Here is an 11463-nt window from a genome sequence, read left to right as displayed (position 1 = left end):
AACCCCGTGGGTGGGGGCTGGGGGGAGTACACAGTGTCCCGGGCTTGGGGCCCAAGAGACCCCGCTGTGGACTGAGCTAACCCTTCCCTGCCCAGCCACTGGGAAAGAGAATGGGAAAGCCCAGCACAGCCCCCACTGTCTCAGTAAGGACAAACCTTTCGAGACCCCGAGTATGTATCTCTTGCATTGCCTGTCCTCTCTTTCTGGGCATCGCTGGAGGACCTGCATTACCTCACGCCCACCCCTCCCTCTCGGTGGGTCCCTTGTGGTTGGGGCAGGGTGGAAGGTTGCCCCGGGCATGAGGCAGGCCGGGCTGGACTGCGCCTACCCATCTCCTGCCAACCCACAAGCTCTCCCTAGGACTCTGCAACCCAGCCTAGCCCACCCCCACCTCCAAGAAGCCCGGTTTCCGAGACACCATTTAGGGGCCCCCGGCTCTGGGCCAGTTGGAAACAATGGCCAATGGAACTAAAGCTGCCAACTGTAACGCCTGCACAGACCAGCCAACCCCCTTCCCCTCCCCAGACCCCCAACTCAACCCCCCCAAGCCTGGGAACTACCGCCTCCCCCCCTACCAACTCCCCTAGGGAACATCAATGCCCCTTTCATCCCCGCTTGGCAGGGGCTTGAGGGCGGAAGGAGGGGCTGAGCGGGAGGGGGCTCTGAGGGAGGGATCAGGTCAGGATCACTTCAAAGTCCCCATTCCCCCCCACCCCCATCCCTAGAGGCATCAGACACACTCACACCCAGTTCTCCTAGCTCCCTGAACCCTCTTTTCTACACCCTTCCCCCACTCTGTTCATCATTATCCCTCTGGAGCTGGGCACAGAACCCAGGCAATCTGGCCCCCAGCCCAGTCCCCTCTCCCCTCAAACCCAGGGTTTCACCAGATTTTGATCTGAGAGAGAGAGAAGGCAGCTGGGCCTAGAACTATAGATGTGGACATGAAGGTGGGTGAAAAAAAATTTTGTTATAGCTCCTGCTCCCTGCTGAGCTAGAACCTAAGGATGGGGTCTCCTATCAGTACTTAAACTATTAGAGGAAGGGAATCTAAACCTTTCCTTAGAACCAGGAAAAGAGTGTATCTATCGGTTTGCTCTCTAGATTGAAAGACTTAAAGTTCCCAACCACTAAGTTTAAAGTTATAAAAGCAAAGAGTTCCTGCATCCATAAATAAGCAAACATTCTTTATGAGACTGAAGAGTCTATTGCAATGCATAAAATACAAATTCATTTTTAAAGTATCATTGAAATGTTTATTATTATTATTATGTATTTTATCCGTCTATTTAGTAATCCAACTTCTGGCATGTTGAGAGTCCTGGATCTTGAATCAGGTTGGAAAGTAACTCACGGGCCACCCGTCCCATCTTCCTGGTTGAAGGGGGAGAGAAGGGACCGGGGAGGGAGAGGTGACTTGGGAGTTCCAGCATCTAAATTCGTCTCTGGGTCAGAATGACTCAGGGAAAACTTGATAAGGGGCCTAGGCAAGAGAGGGGAGGGATGAGCAGGAAATTTCCACTAGAGATTTGAGATGGTTCCCAGAAACGAAGGTCCTCACCTCCTAGGAAAAGACAGCTGTTCTTCTGAGATGGGATCCCTTGTATGAGGTGAGCCATTACTAGGGGAGGAACAGTGGAATCCTCTAATTCCTCCTATGTAGCCATAAACTCAGCAATCTAAACTTATCTTGATTGAATACATACATTCACTAAGATTCCCTACTACATGGGGAACTGAACTGAATGTATTTGAGGAATATATAATTCAAATCAATAAACATTAAATAAGAGCCAATTTTGTGCAAGTAACTAATTGGCACTGAGCAAAAAATATATAAAACCCAGGGCTTAAGACCATTTGCATCAGACTGTTCTCATTAGTGGATTTTTTACTCAATATACCCTAAGAGTTTGGGAGAGATCTTGTTCTTTCTGGCTATGATATCTTACTGCCCCCCACTTCTACGAGTAGTCATAGACTACTGAGCAATCAAGTTCCATCAAAACTCTCTTCCTCTTATGTGAATAGACTTGAACCCATTGCAGTATTTAGTTGGCACAGTAGATTGAGCACAGGGCCAGGAATCAGGAAGACCTGAATTCCAATTTAGTCTCCAATGCATACTGTGTCCTGGGCAAGTCACTTAATCTGTTTGCCTCAGTTTTCTCATCTATGAATTGGAGATAATAATTGTCCCTACCTCACAGGATTGTTGTGAGGATCAAAATAATAATAGCTAACATTTATATTGTGCTTGCTTTTTTCTGAGCACTTTATAATTATTTCATTTGATCCTCACAACTTATTTTACAGATGAGGAAACTGAGGCAAATAAGTAACTTTCCCAGCTAGAATCTGAAGCCTGAATTGAACTTAAGTCTTCCTGACTCTAGACTTGGCACTCTTTAGCTACTGTGCTTCTCAAAAGATAATTCTAAAAAATTCTTAGTGGTTTGCCTGGTCCAGTAGAGTTCGAATCCAGCCTCAGATACTTACTAGCTGTGTGACCCTGAGCAAATCACTTAACCCTATTTGCCTTACTTTCTTCATCTGTAACATGAACTGGACCAGGAAATGGCAAATGACTCCAGTATCTTTTTTCAACAAAACAAGAAGGTTGGTAGTAGGAATAGACTCCACCTTGTCGAGATTCAATCAACAAATATTCAATATGCTTTTAGATCAGATACCTAAATAAGAATCAATACAAGGCAGTCAGAAATAAGAATCACAGTTGTGATGTGGACTATTAGTGCTGAAGGGAATTCTAAGGAAGAAATATATAATGCTAGATTATGGAGAGGTCAGAAACTGAACCTTAAAGGAAAAGTCATGTTTAAACAGGTTGGGAAATAGCAGAAGACAAAGTCTAGAATTTAATGGACATGAGGCATTTCGTGAAGAGAGTAACTAAACTAACATTCTTGGAACTGTGAGGGTTCATGTTGAGGAGGAATGGGAGGTTTGTTTTGGGTCTTATTTTTTATTCAGATCAGTAAATTCATCCATTTGTTGTTGTTCAGTCAGGTCCAATTCTTTATGATTGTGTAATTAGAATTTGCATCCCAGTACTCTCTTTCCCAGCATCCTGTATGCAAATGGGACCCTGGGAAAGAGTCCTGGGGAGCAGATTCTAATTACACAAGACCTTGTGGTCTTGTCCATGGGATTTTCTTGACAGACACTGGAATGATTTGCCCATTTCCCTCTCCGTCATGTCCCCCCTTTTATAGATGAGGAACTAAAGCAAAGAGAGGTTAAGTGACTTGTCCAAAGTTACACAAGGGAGTAAGTGTCTGAAACTGGATTTGAACTCAGATATTCCTGACTCCAAGTCCTGTGTTTCTAGCCACTATACCACTAAAATGCTCCAATTTCACCCATTTAGGGAATTCCTAATGTGGAAACCTCCAATGATGAAAGTCCAGCATCTAGATTCTAACCTTTAGTCTTAGGATTGCCTAATACGTTGAGATACCTAGAATGTTGAGACTTGCTCCATTCACATAGCCAATATTGGCTCTGTATTTTTATAAAATCCAAGATTTAATTGTATTTTTATTATATCCAAGATTTAATTTTTGATTTTGATTGAGAAAAATTCTCAGGGAAAGAAACTTGCTGATTCCTTAATCCAGAGAATGAACTGTTTGCAGAGAGATGCCTGAAGAACCTACATTAATCAAGAGATCCAGAATGAATTTTGGGTTGCAATTGATTTAACTGATGGGGTTGTTGCATCAAGCGATCCAGAATGAACTTTGGGTACTAATGAATGGACTGCTTTGGGTACTAATGAATGGACTGATGGGTTTTGAACAGCTACTTTAATTGTACATGTTATGCCAATAGGGGACTGCCCCCCAATTGGTTTCTTGACAATGCACTTAGCAAAACATTGGTTTTGCTTTCTCTCTTTTCCATTTCCCCCTTATCTCTAACTATTGTAGTTAGAAGACCTTTGTGGGTATAAGATGTTTGTGTAACATGATCACTTGGGGTGACTAGGCACCCAAAATGATCATCAGGGAGGATTGTGTAAATAGAATTAGCTTTAGCCCATTCCTAGTTAAATTCGTACTTAACCTAGGCATAGAAATGACCGTCACCCTTACCTTCCTTAGTGGGGAGAGGAGATGAGATACCCACACGTGACAATACAAATCAAGTACAAGGGACTGCCCTTTGGGCAGTCCAAATCAGTGTAGAGACTGCCATTTGTCCACTTGAATTAGAGGTGAACCCACGGGAAGTGACGAAAGACACTTTCTCTTTAAGTAAGTTGGTTACTTCCTGTGGAGGCAGTTCCTGCTTTGAACTTGGTGCTGAAGGATCTCGGCTGAGACCTCAGGCAGCTTCTACTCTGATGGTCACGTGGATAAGTTAGGCTGACTTCCTTGGCCTACCTAGACCGCTTCCAAATTCTGCCTTAAGCAGGCACTAGCCTATCTGGTTGCTAGGCCTTGAGGCTTGCAGCCTCATTTATTTAGCCTTTTAACCTTCTCTCTAGTCCAGGCATTCGCAGGCCTGGACTAGCCTCTCCCTTTCTCTTTATTCCTATACTTCTACCTTCCTGATTGTAAATAAAGTGCCTTAACCCGATGCTGACTTAGGTCTGATTTAATTACGGAATCAACCTGAACTGTTGATTCCTGGTGGCCACACTTTAAATACATATCTATAAAATACCTAAATTTCCCTCTTACAGCTCCAAGGACAACCTTTTATCTATCAATCTTCTTAAAATATTTAAGTGTTCATTTTTAACAGCCTTGAATGCCAGAATAAGGAAACCAGAATTTATCTCAGAGGTGAGGAGAGAACCACTGAAGGATTTTAAAGAGGGAACTTACAAAACCTTAGGAATAGGAACTGGACATGACTTCATTGATACAGGGAATTTCTGAGATGAAAAACTGCAGATGGGCCCCTTTCTCCAATTTATAATCATAGAGAGCTACCTAGATCAATGATGTCAAATTCAAACAGAAACAGGGGCAACTAAACTGTAAATAAGGACCCCTGCAGGCTGCATATATAACTTTTCAGGAAACCACATATAAATATTATCTATATTCTATTGTTCTATTCTAATATTCTATATTTCTATATAATATTCTATTTTTATTTATTTTGTCCAATATTTCCCAGTAACATCTTAATCTGCTTCCTGGCTGGTACTAGAAACCTCTGGCATAGAGGACTGAGGGATAAGGGATTTACCCAATGTGGCACAGCCAGAAAATGTCAAAAGCAGGATATGAACCCTGAGTGTTACTGGCCTAGAGCTAACACTTCAGCTTTGTCATCTCTGTTTTAGGCAGATGAATTTGGTAAGAATACAGGCTGAATTAGAGATGAGACTGGAGTTGGAAAACTAGCAGGAAGCTATAGCAATAATCTAGGTATGGTTGAATTATAAGGTTTAAACCAAATCAATGGCAGGAGGAATGGAGAAGAAGAGTAGAATTTAAAAGACACTAAGAAAGGAAGCCAAAGAGAATTTGGTGACTATGGAGGGGCAGAATATATTATCCCAATCCTTCCATTCTAGGCTTCCTGACATCCCTGCCATTTATAAGATTTCTGCTCAGAAACAAGGCCAGAGGGAAATCCTTAAGGAAGTCCACTAACTTAAGGAAGAGTTCATGAGAATTAACCCCAGAGAATTTCACTCTAACCCCAAATCCAGTTCTGATTCAACTTTAGGAGCCAGTCAATCCAACTCGGACACCTCCTTTCCAAATCAAAGTTGCTCTTCCCAGACTCTGAGGTTCTCTTTGCTTGGCTGCATGATTTAGAAAGAAGGGAGCCGTTGCCCCGAAGCAGACCCTGGAGTGAGCTTGGCAGAATGCAGTCAGTTTGGTTACTGGGAAGGTCAGTGGAGAGGCAGAGGGACAAGGCGTGGGGATAGGGGGTGATCCCAGGGAACAAGAAAGTGACCAGTAGCCACCCAGCCATCCCAAAGACTGAATTCTGGGATGTTACCACAGTGATGTCATAGAAACATTGATGAGATCACAGAAAACCATGTCCTCTCCCCAGGTGCCCATAGTCCATACTGTCTCCACAAAAGCACATACTTTTATCATCCTTTCCCAGCATGCATACATCAAAGAGCTAAACACCAAGGCAGGACCAGGCATCATTTGGTCCCTCTTAGGTGGGAAGTCAAAAGAGGGAGGAGGGTTGGCTGAGTGTCTTTGATTCTGGGAAGCGGTTAAGCTGGGGTTGGAAGAGGGACAGTGAAGGGAGGCTTTTGGACTCTCTACTACCTCTGCTTTGATACTCATCCCATTAATGTCTCTCTCTAGGCTCCCCCCTCCCCCTCCTTCCCCTCCCCTTCCCCTTCCCCTTCCCTTTGTCCTTCCCCTCCATTTTCCCTATCTGTCCCCTCCCCAATGGCATCAGAAGCAGAGAAAACTTTTCACCACTTCGCTGCCTATGGAGAGTCTTCCTCCAGTGGCAATGAAATCCACAACAAGAACTTTTCCAAGATGTGTAAGGATTGTGGCATCATGGATGGCAAGATAATCACCTCCACTGATGTGGATATTGTATTCAGCAAAGTGAAGTGAGGAACCCAGTGAAATCTAGACTATGAAAGCGGGAGGGGATGAGGAAAGGAGGGGAGAGGGTGAGGGAAAACAGCTACATAGAGTCAAAGGAGTGATAAGATAGGGCAGACCCTGGGGTGTACTGGAATGGGGAGATAGAGAAGAAACTTTTCTCTTTTTTTAAGTTTTTGTGTCCCTAAGGCCTAGCACAGTGCCTGGCATGTGCTTAATATCTAAATGTTTGTTGAATGAATGAATGAGGCATCGAGGCTTTGAATTCAGATTTCCTCCTTCCTTAAACCTGGACTATTAGATCATCCCCATAAAGCCAGAGCTACGGCTTAATCACTTTTTGTGTCCCTAAGGTCTAGTACAGTGACTGGCATGTACTTAATAAATACTTAAATACTTCTTGAATGAATGAATAATAAAGCATCGAGGCTTTGAATTCTGATTCCCACCCCCTCTTCTAATCCAGGACTCCTAAATTTTCCCCATGAAGCCTGAGCTACGTATTCAGTTGCAGATGTTGCACAATTAGACAAGAGGCCCAGGGATTTTAGAGCAAGGAGAGAAGTGTTAGTTTAGGCTGATAGATCTAGGAAGACTGATTCTGAGGTAGGGGAGATGAAGCTTCAAGGGAGGGGGGAATAATAGAAGTGTTTATGTCACAACACAACTGAGCCTTCATCTATCCCAGGAAAAAGAATGCCCGAACCATCAGTTGGTCTGAATGCCAGATAGCCCTGAAGGAGATGGGCCAAAAGAGATTCAAGGACAAAAGCCCAGATGACGCATTGCAGTCTATGTTGGCCCTCATGGCCAACAAAGTTCCAGCTTCTACAGGAGTGACCGTAAGTGACCTTGATCTTGACCTCAATCCCTTCAACCCCTAGCCTAGAATCCTAGAATCTCAGAGCAGGAAGGGACCCCAGGAACCCACCCACCACTCACAACTTCCCCTTCTCAGCCCCAGCCCCAGCCCTTCCTGAAGAACTCATTCCAGATCAGATAACTCTTATTTATTTTTAAGAAGTTTCATTTGTCTCAGATCTGCTTCTTTCTTTGTTGCTCCTACCCATACTTCCTAGTTCTGCCTTCCCAGGCCAAAAAGAATAAATCTTATCCTGTTTCTACACAATAATCCTCCTCTTCTTCTCCAGGCTACACCTCTCCAGTTCCTTCAGCCTTCCCTGGTGTGGCACAGTCTCTAGTCCTTTACTTTCTGGTGGCCATAACTATGTGGAATGTTCCAATTGGGATCGACCCAAGGCAAGGGACAGAGGTGGTCACCCTCCCTCAAGCTGAACACTGTTCTTCAAATCCTGTACTTCAGGTCACACTCCTCTTTTGGCTGCTTTATCACAAAGCCAGAGTCTACTTGAGTCTGTAGTCTTCTAGCATCCCTAGGTCCTTTTTTAATTCACCTTTATTTTCAGCTCCAAATTTTCTCTCCCATCTTTTCTTCCCATCTTCCATTGAGAAAAAAAAAATTTTAAGTAGAAATAAAACGTATTGCAAACATGTATAGTTAAGCAAAACAAATTCCAACATTAGCCATGTCATATATACATATGTGTATGTGCATATGTAACATAATTATGTGTATGTGTGTGCGATTGTGTATACACATACTTCAGTCCTCACCCTGGAGCCCATTACTTCCCTCTCTGAATGTAGATAGCATTTTTCACTGAGTCTTCTGGAATTGTGACCAGTCTTTGTGTTGATCAGAGTTCCCAAGTCTTTCAAAGTTTCAAATTTGTCTTCACAGCATCACTATTATTGTATAAATTGTTCTGTTCGCTTAACTGTGTTAGTGCATGCAAGTCTTCTCAGGCTTTTCTTAACCCATCCCCTTCCTCTTTTCTTATAGCACAATCATATTCCATCCCATTCATATACCATAATTTGTTCAGCCACCTCTACAACTTGTTCATATGAAATTCTTTATAGCCATACACCCTTCATTCTATACTTATTTATGAAATTTAGTGTTTTCCCCCAAGTGAAGGGCCTACCAATAAAGACTTACTACTAGTAAGTCTTCTCTTCTAATTCATTTCATTTTCCAAGCATGACCCATAACATTCTTCAGACCTCTGATCCCTAACATTTGTCTTGCAAGTATTAGGAACTTGTTGAGTATTTGCTGAACTGAATTGAGGTAATACACCCAAAGCCCAACAGCTATAATGGTGCCCAGAGTTTGGGACGAGATCCCAGGCGTCCTAGCTTTCTCTACACCAAGCTTTGCTTCCCAGAAAGATCACAGGAATGGAGGTGTTGAAAGAGGGGCAACAACAAGGTGACATTATCCATTGGATCTCAGGGCAGATTCACTTCAGCCCTCTGCGCCTCCCCTCTCTTTCCAAACAAGGGCTGGTCCTGAACATTGGACTCATCCCTTCAATCTGAATCTGAGAGTGGGATGGACCATCAGAGATCAATATTGTCAAAGCCATTCCAGAACATTCCTCTAAAAAAATCTCCACCAGTCATCGTTCACAACTCTACTTCTATATCCCTAATGATAGGGAACTGCTTCACAGACTTGTGCAGCTCATTTTTTTTTATAATACGCACGCCGGGAATGGTCCATCTTTTTAAAGCCAACAGTTATCAAACCCTCATTTATTCGAAGAACATTGATTTAATTCATCGAACTATAGAAACAAAAACCTAACTAAACTTTTTTTTAATTAACTAAACTCCACCTACAAAAAAACATAAGCTTTACAAACAAGACCCAAAACGTCAGGTTTTTTCTGAGACATTAAGGTGTGCCTTGTCACACCTGGCACATACTAAACTCATGCCTGTGACACACTCCCACAGAATCAAGTGAATACAGATTCTACCTCTTGACTTTCTCTCTCAACCAATTTCTCCTAAAATTAAAAAAAAAATTATCTTCTTCAGGATCATCCCTCAGCTACTTGAAGACAGCTGTCCTTATTTATCTCATCTCACACCCATCCCCACAATCTTTTCTTCAGGCTTAACACCCCCAGTTTCTTTATCCTGTTATGTCATCTCCAGTCCCCAACCCAAAACTATATGGCACATTCTAACCCATACCCTAACTTCCCTGCCTTATCTTGGCTACCTGTCCTTTCCATCCTGCATAGCATAGCCTTAACTCTTCTCACCCTATGTTTCAGTGGGTCCCTCCTCATGCACATTTCCAGAGGTAACTTGGAAAGAGGGGGGAGCATGTTAATAGCTCCTTGGATAAGTAGCCTATACAGAAGATTCTTTGGACTAGAGAACTCCCAGAACGCCTTCACCTTATGCCTGGGTAGAGGTCTTCTTATCTACCATTCTATAATGTCAGCTAAGGGATTACAACATAGTGGTCATCCCCTTACACAGTGATACAGAAAGTGGTGATGGGTGAGAGAAAGAGGTTTGGGGTTGGGGAAGGAAGGGAGGAGGGAGGGAGAGGGAGGGAGAAGAAGAGAGGGAGAGAGAGAGAGAGAGAGAGAGAGAGAGAGAGAGAGAGAGAGAGAGAGAGATGGGGAAAGGGAGAGAGAGGGAAAGGAGGGATGGGAAAGAGGGAGAAGGGAGAGGGAGAAGAGAGAGAGACAGAGAGGCAGAGAGAGAGAGAGACAGACAGACAGAGAGAGGCAGAGAGAGAGAGGCAGAGAGAGAGAGAGAGACAGACAGAGAGAAAGAGAGAGAGACAGAGAGAAAGAGAGAGAGATAGAAAAGAAGGGGGTAAGGAAGGAGAGAGAGAGGGAGGAAGGGAGGGAAGGAGAGAAGTGAAAAAGAGAGGATGATGGGATTGGACAATATGTGTGTATGTTGGAAGGGAGGGGTAGAAGATGGAATTGAGAAGAAAGAGGTCTAATTCTGCCCTTGGGTGTCTATGATTTTACAGAAGACAGTGGCAGTGGGCGGTGTGGACCGTTTGACAGACCCCAGCAAGTTTACAGGTTCCCACAAGGAGCGTTTTGATGACAGTGGCAAAGGGAAGGGCAAAGCAGGGCGGGAGGAAACAACCGAAAACACTGGCTACGTGGGTGGTTACAAAGGTGCTGGCACCTATGACCACAAGAAAAAATAGAGGCCTGGCTTGCCTTTTGTAGGGAATGGGGAATAAGGAGAGAGTAAGCCTTCCTACTTCCCCTTCTCCATCATCATCTTCATCTCCTTAGCTCTTACTCCATCACAACCAGGAAGACAATAAACATCTGTGTGTGCAGCAGCCAAAACAAACTCAACTGCCTTCTGCTGGCAGTGCCAGGAGGCAGGCGGCTGCTTCATCCATCCTGGGGGTGGGGAGGAGGGGTGGAATGAGGGAAGGTTCCCTGTAAAGATAGAATCTAGACTTCCCTTCCAACTCCCCCTCACAGGGGGGGAATAAGGTAGGGAGCAGCTTCCATTATATTTATCCCCTATTCCTTCTCAACCCAATCTCTCTCTGGCTGAAATCTCTTATTTATAAAGTCTTTGGAACTCAGGTAAAAGGGTATGGAAGAAAAGCCAGCTTTGAGTGCAATCATTGCTTCCATTTTTCTCATGATACATCTACCCCCTCATCTCCTCTAAGAGATGTTTCAACTAGTCTATATTCTGATAGGTGAAGATAACACATATTTTGGTCTTGGGGAGCCAAAGGAATGATGAGTTGATATATAGGACAGTCCATTGACATGGCCTTTCCTGAAGCAATAATGTTATTGATTTAAACAAAAAGTAAAAATTGGAGATGGGAGAGAGTGAGGTAGCAGGCAGATGGTAAGAGATCCTGGATGGGTGGCTGGAAGCTTGACTATGAAGGTGAAGCATGACATGTTCTGACCATTAGGACCCAATAGCAGGTACACTGGGCAGTGTGGGTTAGAGACTGAATCCTAGGGCAGCCAACTATAAAGCCATCCATCCAGGCCATCTTGTC

The 11463-nt window shown here is 43.8% G+C and overlaps 1 protein-coding gene across 1 annotated transcript; it reads left to right on the top strand.

The window, feature by feature from the left end:
* Positions 1-6404: 6404 nt before the first annotated feature.
* TPPP2 (tubulin polymerization promoting protein family member 2) lies at positions 6405-10629 on the top strand. Its single transcript, XM_044662306.1, has 3 exons — positions 6405-6577; positions 7261-7414; positions 10444-10629. Exons 1-3 carry the CDS (start codon positions 6405-6407, stop codon positions 10627-10629), a joined length of 513 nt encoding a protein of 170 aa, XP_044518241.1.
* Positions 10630-11463: the final 834 nt, after the last annotated feature.

Source organism: Gracilinanus agilis, chromosome 2 (assembly GCF_016433145.1).
Source record: "Gracilinanus agilis isolate LMUSP501 chromosome 2, AgileGrace, whole genome shotgun sequence".
NCBI classification, from domain to species: domain Eukaryota; kingdom Metazoa; phylum Chordata; class Mammalia; order Didelphimorphia; family Didelphidae; genus Gracilinanus; species Gracilinanus agilis.
Note: the sequence above shows the minus strand (reverse complement) of the source record. Positions and strands in the feature narration are given on the sequence as shown.